This window comes from Ambystoma mexicanum, chromosome 6q (assembly GCF_040938575.1).
Source record: "Ambystoma mexicanum isolate Mex_15411 chromosome 6q, UKY_AmexF1_1, whole genome shotgun sequence".
NCBI lineage: Eukaryota > Metazoa > Chordata > Amphibia > Caudata > Ambystomatidae > Ambystoma > Ambystoma mexicanum.
The window spans coordinates 1,174,387,078-1,174,406,180 of NC_090937.1; the positions used below are offsets into that span (position 1 = coordinate 1,174,387,078).

A 19,103-nucleotide genomic window follows, 5' to 3' on the forward strand; every position below is an offset into this window, starting at 1 on the left:
TGAGTAACTTCGGCGCAGTACAGCCATGTGGTTTACATCGGAACTGTTTCAAAATGATGCAGTGGGCGGTGATGTTGCTTTTAGAACGTTTTCAAAGTTAGAGAAGTATTTTGGAAAATTCAGATGAGTACTCAACTCAATTCTAATCACTTTTGATATAGGAAATGATTCTTATCCTGGGTCCCACCACCGCAGGTGCGGTCTGAGAGGGTTAGGACTTTATGCCCAATGTTACCCCATGGAGACAGGTGGACAGAAACAGGTATATTAACTTATTCTCCTCACGCCGATCCTTCCAGATAACACTGCTTGTCTTCCGGAATCTATTTGGGACACAATTTTCTGTGCTCGTTTCGGATGAGGAAGGACCTGGGATCCCAGGTGCCTAGGTCACTTTCCGGGTCTGGAGTAGGTCGCATTTCACAAGAAATGGTTCCAGTCGGCTTCCAGGAGGAGACCCCAAATGAAAGACTTCTACCGTGCAGACCCCCTCAGGACAGCTCGCAGGACTGAAAGAGTGTTCCAATTAAGGTCCCCACAGTCAGTTGGCGACAGGCAAATGCACAGCTGCAAACACAGAAGCAGCCACAGCACAGCTTCCTTTGAAGTGAGACAGCTGTAAATGCAAGAGCCGGCCACTTGTAGCATAAGCTGTAGATCTGCAAAGTGTCAAGGCTCTGCCGGGAACGACGGCTGCAGCAAGGTAGCACAGATGAGAGCTGGTCAGTCCACCAGGTGATCCAGTGACACTTTCGAAAGCACAGATCCTCGAGCAAGTGTTGTCACCTGTTGTCCCCCCCCCAGTCCCCCTCCCCGGTCCAGGGGTTAAAGCAAAGAGGGTCCTCTGCAATCAGCCAGAGCAGTAGTGCTTCACCAGGCCAGTCTCTGGAGTTGATGCTTGTCAGCTGCAGGGGTCGTCCTTTGTCATCAGCAAGCTGCTCTTCTTTGTAGAAGTGTTGATTCCAACAATGATCTGATAAACAGTTGCAGGGGCCCTGCTTTTATCCAAGATTCAGGCTGGGAGTAAGCCCATCAGTGTTAACGATCTGCAACATTCAAACATCTCAGGGTTGTCCAATCATGGACAACCACTGGTACTTGCATCTGTCCAGTAACAGACTTTCGGTTGCCAGGAAAGGGATTTCCACATTAGGCATTTTCTGACCACAGAAGGCAGGAAGTCAGCCAAAGAACAAGCAGAAATCTTGTGGCACAGACTTTTTAGGGTGCTAGCCACGTTTACTATCCTTTTGCGGTAAATGCAAAAGTGCATGATCGTGTCAGTCCATGCACCTGAAGGCCCTCTGGGAACGAGCGTCAAAGATCTTCACCTGTATCCATAAAACGCATGGTCTAGTTATGCAATCTCGTTCAAGGTTGCACAGTGTGGAGCGCAGATCCGAGGAGGGGTCACCTCTGCACAGAGAAAAGGATAAGAAGAACAAGTATCACTAGAGATCCCACTTTCGAAGCGGTTCCTTGCACTGGCTTTCCTTCTCCTCTTCAAAGAAGAGCCACTGCTCCAAATAAGGCAGCTAAGGCACCGTTTCCCATCCAATCCTCCACCCCGGAGGAATGGGAATATTTTCACCTTAAGATGCTTGACATCTTCGCCAAGGAGCAGGCGGCTTTGGCCTCAGCGCCGACGGAACCCACCACTTCTTCTGGGACTGACCCTGTGGATCACTCCTGCATGCCATTGGGCTCGGGCCTGCATCCAAAGATGGACGAAGTTCCCCAGCACCGTCAAACTCCGCCTTCGGTTTTGGTTCCAACTTTGTCGTCTGTGCCGGGCCCTTCTGGAATATGCTCCTCTTCCTTTGAAACCCTTCATGTCCAAGATGTATGACATCTACAGCAAAGAGGGAGACCAGATGCCCTTTGGGAGGCAGACCAGATTCCCTTTGGTTTGGAATCTTTAGTTTCCATAGATGAGACTTCCCAAAGGACTTCCATGAAGAAGGTGAGGACGTCCAAGGGACTGGTCTCGGCTCTCCAGGAGGCGAGTGGTCTAGATATTTCCCATCGGATGGGCATTCTTCCAGCTCCCACCCATAGTAGGCCTCAGGCATCTTTTCAGAGGACGATTTTTATGGTGGCTGAGAACCTTAGAATTTCTGCTCCATACAGGCCCAATAATCAGTTCTTTTTTTAAAATGTCTTTTTTTTATTGTGACTTAGTTTTAAAAAAATAAACCTTTTGCACATTACCAAAAGTTCAATGTCCATTTTCATTTTTCTCAATGTTTCCCAAAATGTCTTGCTCAATGTCTTTGAGTCTAACCATTCTTCAAATATCCTCCATAGTCTTTTACAGTGGTTGGATAGAGTTTTATACTCCATGTTCTTATCCTACACCAGATCTTGCTCTTTCATTAATTTATCTAGGAGGTTTATTCCAGCACACGTAAATCGTGAGTTCCTTCCTTGCACAAAGTCTTTCCACCATTCTTCGTTTGTTTTGATTTTAAATGGAGCCATGTAACTGCAGGCATCGTGTTCTTTTGTCCGCTACTTCTTTACATTCCAGAAGTAGATGTCTAGTGGATTTCTGGTAGCCTGGTTTTTTTACAGGATCTACAAATTCCGTTGTTCGGCCCTCGTTTACCTCTGCTATATACTTAAACTCGTTAGTGGGGTAAACGTCTAGTCTTAATTTGCTTCATCCTCTCCCGAAGATGTTTTGTGGGGAATTTAATCAAATATTGCGGCATGCTGTTTCTTTTTCGATGTTCGTTTGCCGCATTTTTTTGTCATTTGTATGAAAGCTTTAATTCTCTTGTACTTATCCAGTCCTGTCTTCATTTTTTCTTTCACTCGATCTGGGTTCGTGATCAGTTCTTCTAATTATGACTCTGTCGTGTAATTGTTGAGTCCTTTTGTCCTTCCAACTATTGAGCAAGAAAGCGCTCTTTCCATGCTCATTCGTTCATAAGATTTTATAGCAAACCACCCGATCCTGCAGTGAGAGCTTCCTCAAGACGGCTATAGATTTCCATTTCACTAATGAGTAGAGAGATTGAAGCCCTAGCTCCACTCTTTTGGCAGTAATGGGGGGTGCATCTCTGAAGATTTTATATTGGTTTCCAAAATTTGCTTTCAAGTTTTTCCCATGTGCTCCACGTCAGATTCAGACCTGTTTCCCCACCGTATGTTAAAATGGGCATCACTTTTTGCGAGTAGAAGGATCGCACAGGAGAGTATTTTCTAAATCTCCCGTCAAGATTACCCCTTGTGAGTATAGCCTTCTTGCTTTCAATGAAAGTTCATGTTCCCAATTTTATTCAGCCACTGACTGATTCAATCTTATACGGTGTATCTTTCACTTTCACTTTTTCTAGACTCTCCTCTCCAATTTTCCATTTAAATCTCTTATCACTGTTCCTCCTATCGTTAGGATTTTAGATTTATTGATGTTGATTTCGAGGTTGTTCATCTCCATGTATGATTGCAATTTATTTAGCAGTTGTTGCAAGCCAATTTCGCTCTGATCTATGAGAACAATATTGTCTGCATAGCATATCATCGAGATCTCGCAGTTGTTTATTTTCAGGCGGGAAGTGTCTTGTATGTCTCAGAGCCTTTGGGAGGTCACCGATATATAAGTGGGGAACCCTGCTTGGCTCCTCTTTTTTGCTATATCCGCGGATAGGTTTCCTTCGTTGTTGATCCTTATTTGCATAGATGTTCTCGCGTAAAGGGCTTTTATAGGCTGTAGTATTTCCTCAGGACAGTTCCAGTTCTGCAGTTTCAACCATAGTTTTTGCCTGTTTTTTTATTTTTTTATTTATTTATTTATTTTATTTACATTTATATAGCGCGCAAGCAGCCCAGGGGCATTGAGGCGCTGTTACTTGCATTAAACTTAGTTACATGTTAACAGGCATGGTAGAAGTTGTTGACACATTGTGAATGTTACATATATCGCTTTGGTCGTATCTGGCCTTAAGTGAAGAGGGTGGTATTCAACGTTTTGTGGAAGGTGGTGAGGGAGGCCTCGCCACGGATATTGGGTGGTAGGGAATTCCAGTGAGAGGGCGCGAGATAAGGGAAGCTGGATCCGCCCGCTTTTGCTTTTTTTACTCGTGGCACTGAGAGCATGTTGGTATACGGCGATCTGGTTGGCCTGGTGGAGGAGACGAGGTGTATCCTTTGAGAGAGGTATGCAGGAGCAGTGAGGTGGATGCACTTGTGGGTCAGTGTAAGGGCTTTGAATAAGATCCTTTCTTTTATTGGGAGCCAGTGGGCTAGTTTTCTGGCCTCCAAGATGTGTTCTCTTTTTGCAATGCCTTGGGCTGCCCGGAGTGCATTGTTCTGTATTACTTGTAATCTCTCTAAGTTTTTATTGGAGGTTCCTAGGAAGAGTATGTTACAGTAGTCTAGCCTAGAGCCAGTGATGGCTCTGGCTATGTTGGTGCAGTTTTCTTTGGAGAGAAAGGATCTGACTGCATTGATAAGTTTGGCATGATATGCAGCTGCAGAGGCAATTGCGTTGATTTGTCTGTCCATGGAAAGGCTGGAATCCAGGTAGACTCCCAGAGTTTTGACAGAGTCGGAAACTTGAATTTTAATGGAGTCAATGGTGAAGTGGCTGAATTGGGCATCTAGGTTTTTTAGGGTGTCAGGAGAACCTACCAGGAGGAGTTCTGTCTTGTCAGAGTTGAGGCATAGGCGGTTATCTGCCATCCAGGCTTGGATGGTGTTGTAGAGGTTGTTGAGGGTCAGGGAGTCAGTGGTATAGTTACCTGTGAGAGTGAGGAGGATCTGTGTGTCGTCGGCGTAGTTTGTGTAGGAGATGCCCATGGCGTCGAGGATGAGGAAGAGGGGGCGTGTAAAGATGTTGTATAGCGTGGGGGAGAGGCAGGAGCCTTGGGGCACCCCGCAGAGTATGATGGTTGGTGAAGCTGCAGCTAGGTCCGAGAAAACTTGCATGGTTCTGTCTTGTAGGAAGGAGGTGATCCACGCTGTGGCTTCAGGGGAGAATTTGGCAGTGTTGGAGAGATGGTGGCATAGGACGCTATGATCAATGAGATCAAATGCCGCTGAGAGGTCGAGGAGTAGGAGAAGAGCTGGTTTACCCATGTCTCTTGCATCGTCCATCTGATTTTTCAGGTCCAGTAGGGCTGTTTCAGTTCCGTGTCTGGGGTGGAAGCCAGATTGTCGGAGTCCAAGGAGTTGGTTCTCTTCAATGAAGTGTTGGACCTGCAGGTAGGCTGCTTTGTCCAGTATTTTAAGGAGGAAGGGGACAGTGGTGATGGGCCTGTAGTTGTTGTGGGAGGTGGGATCGAGCGATGGCTTTTTTAGAAGAGGGCGGACCCACGCTTCCTTGAGGGAGGCAGGGACTTTCCCTGTGGAAACGGAGGCATTTACAAATGCTGTTAGGAAGGGAGCTAGTGTTTCCGTGCAGTCTTTGATAATGGAGGCTGGGCATGCATCACCTTTGCAGTTAGAAGGTTTGATGTTCCTCATTATGTTGATGATGTCTTCTTCCTGAATGGGTTTGAAGGAGAAGGGTAAGGGGGGGGGATCAGGGGCAGGCGGTGGGACTGGGATGTGCTTGTTCGGAAGGGCTTGTTTAGTGGCTAGTATTTTGTTTTTGAGGAGGCTAAGTTTGGATTGCATGGCCTTTTGTATTTCGTCACACCAGTCTTTGTCTTTGGTGAAATTCTGGGGGGCGGGAGTGGGTGTCACGAGCTCTCTAAAAATGGCAAATATTTCTTTAGTGCTAGATTGGGCTTCCGAGATTCTGGATTCAAAGGATTTGACCTTGGCTTGGGTGATAGCCTTTTTGTATTTGGTGGAGAGGGATTTAAAGACTGTCTTATCTTTTTCGGAATGGGTCTTTTGCCACTGTGTGAGTGTGGCTTTTTTTTCGTTGCGGAGTGAGAGGAGGTCGGGTGAGAACCAGGAGTTGGAGTGGGTAGTGGGTTTGGATTTGCAAGGTTTGAGCGGGGCAATGGCGTTGATAGCTGCTTTGATGGCAGTGTCATAAGTTGATGCGAGTGTTTCAGGGTCTGAAGAGAAAGGTGGTCTGAAGGCTGGACCTTGGTGGAAGGGTAGTAATCTCTCCTTGGTGAGTTGGCGGGAGCTTCTGGCGAGGCAGGGATGGAGAGGTTGGGGTGAAGGGGTAGCTGGGGAGCAAGTGGTGAGGATGCTAAAAGTGACGATGTGGTGGTCAGACCATGGGGTGGGAGTGTTTCCTGTGATGATGAGTGGACAGTTGTGCTGCGCTATCCAGTCAAGCGTTCTACCCTGGGTGTGAGTTGGGCTAAGTATGGTGTTCTTGTAGCCTAGGGCCTTGAGGGCAGAGTCAAGGGATTTTGCTGCTACATCCTTACTGTCCTGGAGCCCTAGGTTGACATCCCCTAGGAGAATGGCTTTAGATTGTTTTTTGAGGTTGTCAGATAGGAGGTGGATGAGAGAAGCTTGAAAGTCTCCTGCTGTGCCTGGTGGGCGGTATACAGTGTGCACAGTAATTGTGCAGTGGGGGGAGAGTTATTTTGACTTGGAGGTAGTTGCTGTTGTTGTTAGGGGATTTCTCTACCTTTCTGACTGGAAGGTAGTCCTTGGCGATGATTGCTACACCTCCACCTTTGGAGAGGCGGTCTTGTCTAGTGATGGAGTAACCAGGGGGGCAGTGCGAGTGAGAGTGCAGGGCCGGAGGCCTCATGTAGCCAAGTTTCTGAGATCATGAGTAGATCTAGGTCTTGGGAGGTTAGGAGGTCGTGGATGTCTAGAGCGTGGGCATTGATGGATCTAGCGTTAATCATGGCGCATTTCAGGTGGGGTTCAGTAGTGGCTGTGGGGGGGTTGTGATGGGAGAGGGTGGTGTGGAAGGGCTAGGTGCATTGAGAGTGTCGGGGGAGGTGGCCAACATAGATCCTGCACTGGGGGGCTCATTTTCAGAGGTGGTGGACAGCTGTGGCATAGCATTTGGCACAATAGCATTCAAAATGGTGGTAGAAGATTTGCATATCACAGATTTTACACTGGGGGGCTCATTTTCAGAGGTGGTGGACACCTGTGGCATAGCATTTGGCACAATAGCATTCAAAATGGTGGTAGAAGATTTACACATCACAGATTTTACACTGGGGGTGGTGGTGGACACATGAACCTTTACATTTGTTAGGGGGGTAGGACAATTGTGTGGCGGGTAAAGTACTTTGTCGGTTGCTGTGTTGGTGCAACTAGTAGTGGAAAATGTCTTTGAGGCTATGCGTGGGAGCCTGGCCTTAACAGCAGATATAGAGGGTTGCAGAGTCCGTGAGCATAGCCGTGTATTGCGGGTGCTTGTGGGGGTGGGATGTGAGCTGAAGGCGGCTTCAAAAGTACGTGCACGCAATCTGCGGAGCCTTAAAGAGGCACATGGATTGGGGAGAAGCTTGCTCGGGTAGTGCTTCTTACCTTGTAGGTGCCGCATGGGCATTGGGCAGACAGGCGAGCAGCGAAGAGCTGCAAAGAGCACCGGAGGCCTTTGCTTACGGCCTTCGCTGCTCGGCCCTCTCCCCCTCCATATGAAGCAGGAGGGGAGGGGCGGGCGGGGCGAGGCAGCGAATCGGGACACGGGCCCGCGGCGGTGATTTCCTGGGCATATTTTGTTGATCCTGCTTCCATGGTGACAGGGGCCATCTTGCCTGGTGCTTCCATGCACGCGGCTCGTAGCGTGAACAAAGGGGAACACGCGGCCGCTCCGAACTGGGGGATAACAGCTGATTCAGCGCTCAGCTGGTCGAGGATGCTTCTTGAACGCAGCGGAGCTGCAAAGAGCACCGGAGGCCTTTGCTTACGGCCTTTGCTGCTCGGCTTCGTCACTCCGTCAAAGGCCTGCCTTGGATCTATAAAGGCTAGGTAGGTGTAGCTGCTTTGGCTTTGACAGCATTTAATTTCAGTAGTAAAAGCATGAACAGGTTTAATTCCATTCCAGTGCCCTTTGTGAAGCCGCCTGATGGGGGTGGGGGGGTCTATAATTTGATTATTGTCCGCCCATTCAGTTAAGCTTCTCTGCAGGTCTGAAGCAAACAACTTCCCAATGTTATCGAGCAGTGCTATGGGCCGGTAATTTATTGGCTCATCTCACTTCCCTTTCTTAAAAATTGGTACTATTATACTTTTTGTCCACAAGAGTCTTTGTTTCACGATCTTGAATATCATGTTGATCAGTGCAGTCCACTTTGCTGGGTCTTTTTTGAGATCCATGTTCGTTAGCCCATCTGAGCCTGCCGCTGAGGAATGTTTCAGCTTTTTTTATCATCTGCTCGATTTTGTTCGTCTTCCATCATTGATATCCAGGAATGTTTCTTGTTTACCTGTGAGTTTTGTATCGTGGTGTCTATGCTTCCAAACACTCTGCAATAGTGATTTATCCAGTCTGGCTTTGAGACTCCACCTATCAGGCAACTCTGTTGGTTTAGAGTTTGGTTAACTATAGACCACATGTCTCTTGTTGTTGACTGTGCTATTGCTCGCAGCATCCTTTCCCCTTGTTCCTGATCATGCTGTTGTCTAAACTCAATTGACCACTTCTTATAGTTTTGCATCTTTAGTTTGATTTTACATGATTGTTTTTCATAGCTGACTGTTCTCTTTATATATTTTATTTCTTGTCTCAGTTGTTTCCTCTTAGCTACCACTATCTCGCTGTATTGGTGTTTTGGCTCTAGTAGAGGCAGTTTCAATCCAGTTCTTTTGGTTTCATAGATCTTTATAGGGAATGTTACGATATATCACGATTTTCATGCCTCGTTTGTTCTTCATACTGATCTGCCATTGCTGAGATATGTCCCTTCTTCTTAGCCTCAAACGGTTGCCTCCTTGATTTATTTCCAGAGGCAAAGTTTTATCATTGGTCTTTTTGTCCTTTTTCCCTGACCAAGTTAATCTCAAGATGTTCTGGTCACAGACTTGTTGTGGTAATACCTCAAAGCGTTCGACTTTGTAGAGGCAGTTCTTTAAGAGCCATACATAGTCTATTGTTGACTTGAAAACTCTATGCGTGCAGGCCGGATTACTTGGGATATCTCCTTCTACTTGTCCATCTAGCATGAATAGATTATTTGATTCTGCCATCTGTAGCCACTTTGCTACGTCCGTATCACCGTGTCTCAATTTGTTGAGATTTGTGAGACCCTGTTGGTTTATATATGTTATGTTCAGGTCTCCACATAGGACTACATTCAAGTGAGGGTCTTCTGTCAATTCGTCCTTTATTATTTTGGAAATTCTGCGCAACAACTTTGAGTTCTTGATTCTCACAGGATTCCAATAAATATTTATTATCTGTGTTTTTGAGTCTTTTTTGGAACCCTGATCTTTCGTTTCCATAATCGGTTCTAATTGACACACATCCTGGATGAAGTTTCCAAGAGGCAAACACTGCTACCCTTCAATTTGCCAGTGGAGTCCCTTCTCCACCTGCGCTAGATGTGTCGGAGATGCCGCCTCTACAACTGCCATTGACTGGGAACTGGCTCGGGTCCGGTCTTCTTATCCACTCACACCTCTTAGAACTTAGTAGTACAGGCTGTGACTGCAAACCTGAAGTCATCCACCTTTCCTTCTCTTCCACCTGACAGGGAGAGTAAGAGTCTGGACGCCAGGGGAAGACGTGTTTTGCATTTTGTACCTTCGCAAAGTTCTCTTGCGCTCTGTGGTCCACAGTGGCCAACATGGCTGAACACATACATGAGGGAGATGCAAGGGAGTGCTTCCTGTCTATGATCATTGATGGTAGGGAAGATTCTCGTCCGATGCTGCAGTCAAGTCTAGACACGGCTGATTGTCAGCAGATCTACGAGCACAGTGGTCAGACGTCACTCTTGGATGAGGTCGTCCGGCTTCACGCCTGATGTCCATGCTAAACTTCTGGACATCCCTTTTAATGGCCAGAACCTGTTTGGGGCAAAAGCTGATAATGCCGTCCAGTGAAAATGTGGACCTAGCTCGAGAGCAACAGAGCACTTTACAGTGTGCGGGTATCTAGCATTTGCACTGACAACTTTTAACAGTAATGCAGTACTATGAATTGCAGTTTGTGCATAGGGCTGTGCATCCTTTGGGATTAGTCCTTAGTCTGGTGGAGTTGATTTGCAAATTTTGGAGATTTGTGTGGGCATTCCGAGCCGATACCAGAATCAAGTTCCAAAGGGTGGGTGTGTGACAGGAGGTTTGTTTGTGGGTCTTCTCTTTGCAGGCAAGTTGTGATAGGAGCCGATTAGTCGATTTTGCCATGCAAGGAGCATGCGCAACTAGATAAGTGGAGCTTAGTAGTCAGATAAGCTTGTGTGCTACTCATGACGGATTTATAGATAATACATGCATTCTTGAACAGTATCCTAGTCTGGAGAGGAAGCCAATGTAGTTTGCTTTGGACGTGGGTGATTATGTCAAATCTGTCCTGAAATAGATGTGCTGCAGCAATGCTGGCCTGCTTTTAGGGGAGCCAAGTCAGCGGCTGGAAGCCACATCAGGAGGGCATTTCCCCCCATCGATGTGCGAGACCCCAGTGGCCTGCACTACTGTCCAGAAGTCCTGTGGCAGGATGAACGTGTTGGTTTTGTGAATGGCGGAGATTTGTAGCCAGGTCGTTCGGACCTTCTTGGTGATGTGTTTCTGGAAGGACAGGCTTCTGTCAATGATGAAGCCTTAGAGTTTTGCTGAATCTGAGAGTTGCAGATAGTGCTGCAGATAAGTCTTCGAAGTGCTAGTATTTTACTCCCTATTTTTTGAAAGTTGTAAGTAAAATGAAGTCCCGTTCCCAATGGGAGTATTTTATGGGTGTGAAAATGTGTTTCAACTTGAAAACGGAAATGTTTTTGTAATAATTATTTCTTTGCACTGAGCTCTTCATGCACATTTAAAAGTTACATGTTTACCTCTTCGGATCAGGCAGTAATAATACTAAGTTCTTCCTGTGGTACTATGTGCACTTCTTGGACATACATATCCATGGAGCTTTGTGGGTGAAAGAAGGGGCTCATGTGTCTGTTTCCTAGGTTTTGTTGGGACAATTTTTACTCCCTGTTTTTATTTTATGGGTGTATTTGCCTATTTTTGGGGAGTAAAAGTGGCCGATTCACCTGTAGGACTGGTTGCAGATCAAATCCTTCTATGCGCATATCCTTGAGCCATTTTTGGAGAAGTTGGTGTTTAGCACAGGAACTGATGAGGAGGAATTCTGTCTTCAATGGGATAGGTTTGAGGTAGAAAGTCTACATCCACGACTGGCTGATGGGTAGGTAATCGCGGAGAGGACTGATGTCCTGTGGCATTTACTCTCATGTACTGCTAGGTATTGCCTGTGTATTGGTGGATAGCTATATTGGGCTCCTTAAGGAATGTGCGCCGAGGCTCCATTTAAGGTTAAAACCGGATCAGTGAGAGAATGGAGCCTTGGCGCACTCCGCAGGAGACTGGGAGTCGGTTAGAACGCAACATGTTCACCTGGACGGCCTGGTGTCTACCCGAGAGGTTGGAGGTAAACCAATTCAGGATAGTGCCAGAGAATCCTATCCTGTCCGTTTTTACCATGTGTGTTTTGGTCCACACAGCAAGCTGCTTCCACGTTTTTATTGGGGTGTGACCTATGATGGAATTCTGCAACTGCACATTGTGTCCGTGTTTTTTGGAAACTTTCTATGTCATCTGTGGTGAGCCAGAAAGAGGACTGGGACAACAAGATGTTTTTTGAATGACCGTATTCATTTAATTTAAAAATAATCCCTCACCTGTCCCTATTGCTATGAGGGACTTCCCTATCTTTAAACCTAAAGTTAAGGTGCTCGTTAGAATGTTTCATCAAAATAATCCATCCAAACATATGCTAGCTAATCGGCCCTACCACTAGAGAATACAAAGGAACAAAATCAATAGGGATCAGCAGTTAGACTCGGTTTGCTATGGTAGCTTATGTCTGTCCCCAAACAGATTTCTATATCCAACTTGGCCCATGGGCCTATGGAGCCACAGTCTTGTTCAAACAGAAAGTCTGATGTGATGGAGAGGCTATTTCTTCTGCCTTCACTGGCCTTGCGGCCTTGCACAATCCTTATAGTTTCTTAATCTCCCCTGCCCCACCTCTAACCTGCACTTGCCCTGCCGGGCCCCCTCTCCCTGCAGTAGCCTGGCTGTGCCTGCACCCCTGTGCCCATCCAATCCCGTCCTTGCACTTAGCACATGAACCTTCTTCCCCTGGCAAATGTCTACTTGTCTTCCCCTTAGCACTCGCCTGGCCCAGGGGCACTCCTCCCTGCTACTTCCTCATCCCCCCCCCCCCCAAGCAATTGCACGTTTGCTACTCCGACTTGCACTTGGCATTAGAGCATACCGCTCTGACTGGCACTTCCCCCTCCTCCCTGGTCCCCTACACTTCTGTTGCTGCACTTGCACGATCCGAATGACACATGGCCTAGCAGGACCGTTCTTGTTTTCTTCATTCCCGTTAGCCAACCCCTGCCACCTCCTATTGTCTTGTGCCTTGAAACCCCTTTTTCTGAATAGGTGTATTAGAAATACCCAATAAATAAAATAAATACAAAATAAACAAGTCACAAAGAAAACGTTCATTATGTTATGCTTCAGTGAAATAACAATGGTGATTGTCTGGGTCTTTCCCAGCTTTGTTGAACAAATGTTATACGTTTATGACCTATGATTTGTATTTGTTTCTGGCGTTCGCCAAGTGATATATTCTCAGATTGATATCTGATGATCTCTCCTGGATCTATTGGGATACTTTCCCCCATTTAGCTCCCTAGGTTAAAATGTCTCTGACATTATGCAGCTGCCTATGACTTATATCTCCTTCGGGCCCACTAGCCCTTCCTTCGTCCCCCTTCCCGTGTAATTGGTATCTCTCTGATGATTTCACATTCACGTTTCTGAAATAATTCTTCAATGCGTCCCCTTTTTCTGACTTGTATGAGTTTCATTCTCTTCCGTTTCCGAATTCGTTTTCTAACAAGTTTTTCCCTTCTTCAGGTAGATCAATTTTGCCTGTACTACTTAACTGTATCTTGGAATCGAAGAGCTTGGCCCTCCCGCTTTGGTGCAGTGTAACACGACCACCTGCTTCCCTCTGCAGCCTTTTCACCACATACCTGGGATCCTGCTCGCTTTTCTCCTGTATGGGGTGGTCACTCCGTCGACTGCATCTTTCTCTGCCGGACCTAGGTTTCTGGCAATGGCTGCCTTCCTTCTGCCACTGCTGTCTTGTTCCTTACAGCTTCTGCTGGTGCTCTGTCTGAGAGCTAGGAGCCTTGCTCCCCCGACATCTCTGGATTCTGCAGCATTCCACGGGCCTCTAGCTCACCATGTTAGCATTGGTGGTCCAGCCTCCAGTGTGCAGCGGTTTCGCGCAATAGCAGCGTTCGCTCTGCGCATCAGGTCTCTGCTTGTTTTCTCTCGTCTGCTCTGTCTCTTGTTGCTGTGTGAGTTAGTTATTTGTAATTTTCCACAAAGAGAAGCACCGTCCGATTGGTCCATTAAACTTTTTTGTTTGGGATGGCTCAACAAACACAATTCCGGGCAAAACCCCCATCCGGTCAGCATAATTATCAATTCCCACGTAGGCTGAAAGCGTGGAATTTTAGGGAGATATTGTCTTCTGAAATTGGGTGTCCTTGTCCCTTAAGGGGGAGTCACTCCCATTAAGATCCCACTTGCCCAAACACCTAGGTAGGGTTTTGCGTAGCAGCCTCACTGCCCTAGTCTCAAAGGGGGTGTTCCCCCTTGTAGAAGGGACAAATTCCCTGAATTTGTCACACGTCTTTTAATTTTTAGTGAACCAATACCAAATCGGCTTCCACTTGCTCTGTACTCTGTTAGAACTTGATTTTTTTTTTATGGCATGATGATCAGATGGGTCTACTACCCTCTTAGATTAAAACATCAGGCAGACCATTCCTTTGATACCAGACAAATTATTCAGGTTCGTTCTTATGTCATCTCTGGAACCAAATAAGTACCATTTTGGTCTCCAAGTATTGTCTGTGTCCTCCAATTGTGGAAAAGGCCTTGACACCTTAAAATTGTCTGCAAATCGATATAATGGATTGAGAATCTGTAAAAAAAAAATAAAGAGATTTAAGATCAAGACTTAAGTTCTGACAATGAATCTATACGATGGTGGTCAGTCAAAATCTCAAACAAAATCTCGAATACAAAAAGGCCGAAAAATAAAATATCGAAAAAAAAAATATCGAATTTTTTATTTATTTATTTATATATGTTTTTGGGGTCAGGTAAGTAAAAAAAAAAGGGGTAAAATAAAAAAAAATGAAAAAAGGGGGGGTGGGGGGGGAACCCCCCCATTTTGAAAAAAAACACATTGAAAAAAAAATTCAATATTTTATTTTTCGGCCTTTTGTATTCGAGATTTTGATTTTCGAGATTTTTAAATTCGGTATTATCACTATGAACCCTCTACGAAAGCGGGTTGAAGGGCCAGTCTACGACAACTATCAACGTAGTGATAATTTATCTTGCTCTCCATGCTTTTAAACATGCACTTGTTAACACTTTACAAAGAATGTGACTAATATTAGTTCTAACCTCTTTTTCAGGGTCCCTTTGATGTTGCCAGAAAGGTTTTTGTCACTGGTGAGGAGACTGCTCATATGACTCTAATTGATAAGTCTGACCTCTTCTTCCACGATTATTCACTGGCGCCTTTATTTGTCCAGGAAAACTACGTTCATGTTAAACCTGCAGCTGCTGGGTGAGTAGTTGCATTGTTCAATGATATAAAAATGAAAAAGTAGACTCTTATTCATGGGGGTGGTTTACAAATTGCTGCAGTAATACAAACCTCTTTTCATTTTTAGAGGGAATATAAAAAAACACTTGCTTTTGTTGAGCAAAACAGCGGACAGTATATGCGATGGAGACCTGGTGGACCGACAGATCCGCAGTAAGCAGATGTGGAGTCTCCTACCGACGCAGGTATACATCTAACCTTTTAACACGTTTGTCTTCCAGGTTGAACTATTTTAGATTAAGGTGTTCTAAGCTTAATTAAATGTAGATGGGCTAGGTTTTTAGAGTGCACATTTTAATGGTACATGCAAACCTGTTAAAATTGCACATTTTGAGCGTAGACATATGGGCAAGCTTACCTGACATGCATTATGAGAATGTGTCGACTTTAAAATGTTAATTTACTATATTGCCAGAATGTTAACAACCAACTTTAATTTAGATTCAAAGTACTTATCTAATTGAAATTGTTAGAGGAAGCCTCAATTTGAAAGCACAGGACTAGCACCAAAAATGTAATTTTTTGGCACAATGGCTTTATTCCAGCGCAGTCACTGCCGCTCATCTGCTCACCAAAAATACAAAATCATCCATTAAAACTAAATTATAAAGAGTCTTCTGAGTCTTACATAAATTGCAAAGGACTTCATAGGCGTCAATGGCATAAGAAATTAAGAGGCTACACTTCTGCACCCTGATGTGAAAGTGTAAATAAGCCTTGAAATGTATGTTGCAACAAATGTATGTTGTTGCCACTGTTCATTGACCTAGGACAACCAAATTACCCTCACACAGCCTTGGTTTCTTCATTGCAAACCGCACATAGCAAAATGGATGAGACCTGCATTTAAATGAAATATTACTTTAGCGGGCGGTTACGTTTTCATACCTGGGAGGATTACTATATGTAGATCACTTAATGTAGCACCATTGCCAACATTTATAAGCTAGTGCCTAATGATCTAAATGCTGATAGTTCAATCAAGGGACACTAGTCACCGGCTTGCCCTTCCCTGTTTAATCAACAGTTGTGAGTCACTAATCCTACATCTGTATTTCTCGACCTCTACATTCAAAATGTGTATTGTAAGCATCTAATAACTGACTGTACACTGGTATAATTTAGATAAAAAAAATAGCACATCTAAATAAAAAGTATCTCCTGAAATTAATTGCACACCCGCAAGCCCTAAGCGCACACAGCATGATCGAGTACAGTTGAAGGTACCATACATGATATCGCAGTACATTTTTCAAAATTCCACATTATCTTTAAAAGATGGTCAGAAAGAACCTATTTCCTTTGGAAAATAGAATTAAGGTACTGTGCAATGTCTTGTCTAAAAGATGACAGTCAATGACAATAATAGCAATTGTGTAATCCTTTGCTCCTGGAAAAGCCCATAAAATATGATTCTCAGTCTAATAAGTGTTTCAAGTTATGTTACGTAAAGTCTTCAGTGCCCAATTTACACTGACACCCCTCAAAAGAATTTAGGTATTCTCCAAATTCAAAAAAACGCAGATTATTCATGCAAGATTAATAGATCGGCGAGTCCATTGGACCACATTGATTGAATATCGTATAAAAGAATGGAGCACATTCACTGCAATCTGAATGCTTAATTGTACTGATGTTTTTTTTAAAGGGTCAGTGGTGCTAGCAACCAGGATTTAAAACTTAGTTACAGATCACATGGGTTGTTCAAGAAATCTGGCTATAGGCTTTACAAGCAGGTCCTCTCATCCAAGGCCCAACAATATGTGTGGGCTACTGGCAATGAAGAGGAATAATACCAGAAGGCCGCCTGCACGGTTAGAGTGACTTCCAGAGGGAAAGTGTGATGGGAAGGGAATGGAAGTGCCAGAAAAGACAGATGAAGGGAGCTGCAATGGTTCAAAAAGGTCAAATCTCAAGAAGGGAGCAAGACAAAGCAGAGGAGCCTACAGTGTTCCAGATAAGATTTTGAAGTGGGAGTATTTTACTCAATATTTTTTAAAGTTGGGAGTAAAATTATTAGTAATAATGTAAGTTGAATTCCAAATGGGAGTATGTATAAGCTAGTAAAAATATGTTTTGATTATTAAACAGAAGTGTTTTTTAATAAACAAATGGGCGCAACCGCAAAGTGTTTTGGATTGATTTATATATTTATTTGGAACGCACCATAGCCCGCAGGCATCAGGGCAAACTCAAATCACTGACGCAAGCAGACCGACATGGAAGACGGGACACTAAGCATAATCAGAGACCCAAGAAAAAGAGTACAGACTATCGGAATAGGAGGGTCTTTAGCTTTTGTTGGAATTTGCCTCCGTTCTTTTCAAGCCTTAGGTTGGAAGGAAGGTCATTCCACACCTTGACTGAGAATATAGGGAAGAATTTACCTAGACCATTCGACCTTTTAAACAAGTTGCTTTGATAAGGCCTTTGTCCAGTGAACGCAGTGCTCTAGAAGGGAAATGAAGGCGAATCATGGATTTCAGATAGGACGGGGCAATAATATAAAGGCAATTGTGAACCAAGATTGCAGGTTTGATCGAAATACGTCCGACAACTGGGAGCCAATGGAGATCCTGTCTGTACTTGGAGATGTGTTCCTGCCTTGATTTTCTTTTTACTACACGCACTGCATAATTCTGGGTGTTTTTCAGTTTTCTTAGTGATTTCTTCATGGCTCCGATCAGGACAGAGTTGCAATAGTCGAGTCTAGACAGCACAATCAGTTGAGCTATGGAGGCACAGTTTTCCTCATTCAGAAAAGGCTCTATTTTCCTGAGCAGGTGAAGGTAATAAGCACAGGTTTATGCTACCTGGTTAGTATGGTGCTCTGATGAGAACGTAGTATCCAGGGAGAACCCTAGCGTTTTGACTTTGTTCAAGACAGGTATGTCTTTGTCATCTAATAAGAATGATTGAAATGTGGGGTCTAATTTAGCCTTTGTTTGAGGTTGACTCTAGACCAGTAGTTCGGTTTAATGCCATTCAAACACAACCAATTGGTATTCATCTAAGATTTAATAAAGGAATAAATCTGGCTAACTTTATGCAAGTCAGTGGTGTAATCACCAGACAGTTCCAATACCAAATTGTCCAAGATGTCACATAGAGGGCGGTTATAGAAATTGAACAGTAGTGGGGACATGCAGGCTCCCTGTGGGGCACCACAGGAAATAGGTTCTTGAGGGGAAGCGGCTTCTCAGCAGCATACTCTAGCCACCCGATTGAAGAGAAAAGGTTGGATCCAATTGATTACGTTTTGATTACAAAATCCCACATCTACCAGAATGTGAAGCAGGTGATCATGGTCCAACAGATCAGATGTCGCTGATAGGTGCAGTAGGATCAGAATATCAGTATGCCCTCTGTCCATAATATTCAACATGCGAGTTTGGAGAGCAGTTTCAGTGCTTTAGAAAGATATTAAGCCCGATTGTCTTGGGTGTAAGATACCAGCCCCGTCCACAAATTCCTGTATTTGTATGGTGGCGATCTTATCTAACACCTTCTATAGAAAATTGTTGTTTGTGATGGGCCGTAAGTTGTTGGCGTCCTGCTCGGGTTTCTTTAAGAGGGGGTTCACAGTGACGGATTTAATACTTTCTAGCACAATGTTGTAATGAAATGAAGAATTTACCAATCTAGTAAGAAAGGGGGCGAACATTTCTTTTTTATCAAGGATAATCTTGGGGGTTGGGGGGGGTGTTGTTTTCGGGCAGGAAGGACGACACATTGCAGATAGATATTTGACTATTTCAGTATCTGAGATGGAGTGGAATTCAAAGCGCTCTGACCCTATTGTTGGAGGGGTTGTCTCCTGGACAGGATCCGGATGTTATGTGAGCAGAGAAGCCTTTATCTTGTCACAGGCCTTTGAGACCTTGTCTTCAATAGCCTGCTGGACTCTAGAGCAATCTAGGCCTGAGGGGGTGATCGAAGTTTGCTGAGCTTTAGGTATTCCCAGGAGCTTAGAAATCACCATGTTTCTGGGTACTGTGATTTGGTTGTTAAAAGTTTTTCTTAGCCTCAACGATAGCTGTTCGATAGTTTATCAAGGTCTTTCCAATTACTCCTTTTAGTATCAGAGGCATCTTTGTGCCATCTGGCTTCTGCCTTCCTTTTATCCTTTTTGAAAAGGTTTAGCTCTGAGAACCATTTGTGATGAGAAACATTCACTCTGATTGATTTAGACTTGAGTGGAGATATCTTGTTGAGCATGTCAATTAGAATAGCATTGTAAGTCGTGACTAAAGAGGAGGGCTGGTGTAGGTCGTCTGAAGAGAGCATGACCTGGCTCAAACAGCTTTGTAGATTGATGGTGTTAATTTTATTAAAGTTCCAAGAGATG

General features: G+C 44.6%; 1 protein-coding gene across 1 annotated transcript in view; it reads left to right on the top strand.

The window, feature by feature from the left end:
- RFC1 (replication factor C subunit 1) overlaps positions 1-19,103 on the top strand; it is a 1,503,724-nt gene that overhangs the window by 1,232,603 nt on the left and 252,018 nt on the right. Inside the window, exons 20-21 of the mRNA XM_069631787.1 lie at positions 14,562-14,716; positions 14,823-14,940. Coding sequence (XP_069487888.1) covers positions 14,562-14,716; positions 14,823-14,940 — 273 coding nt within the window. The remainder of the gene's footprint in view (positions 1-14,561; positions 14,717-14,822; positions 14,941-19,103) is intronic.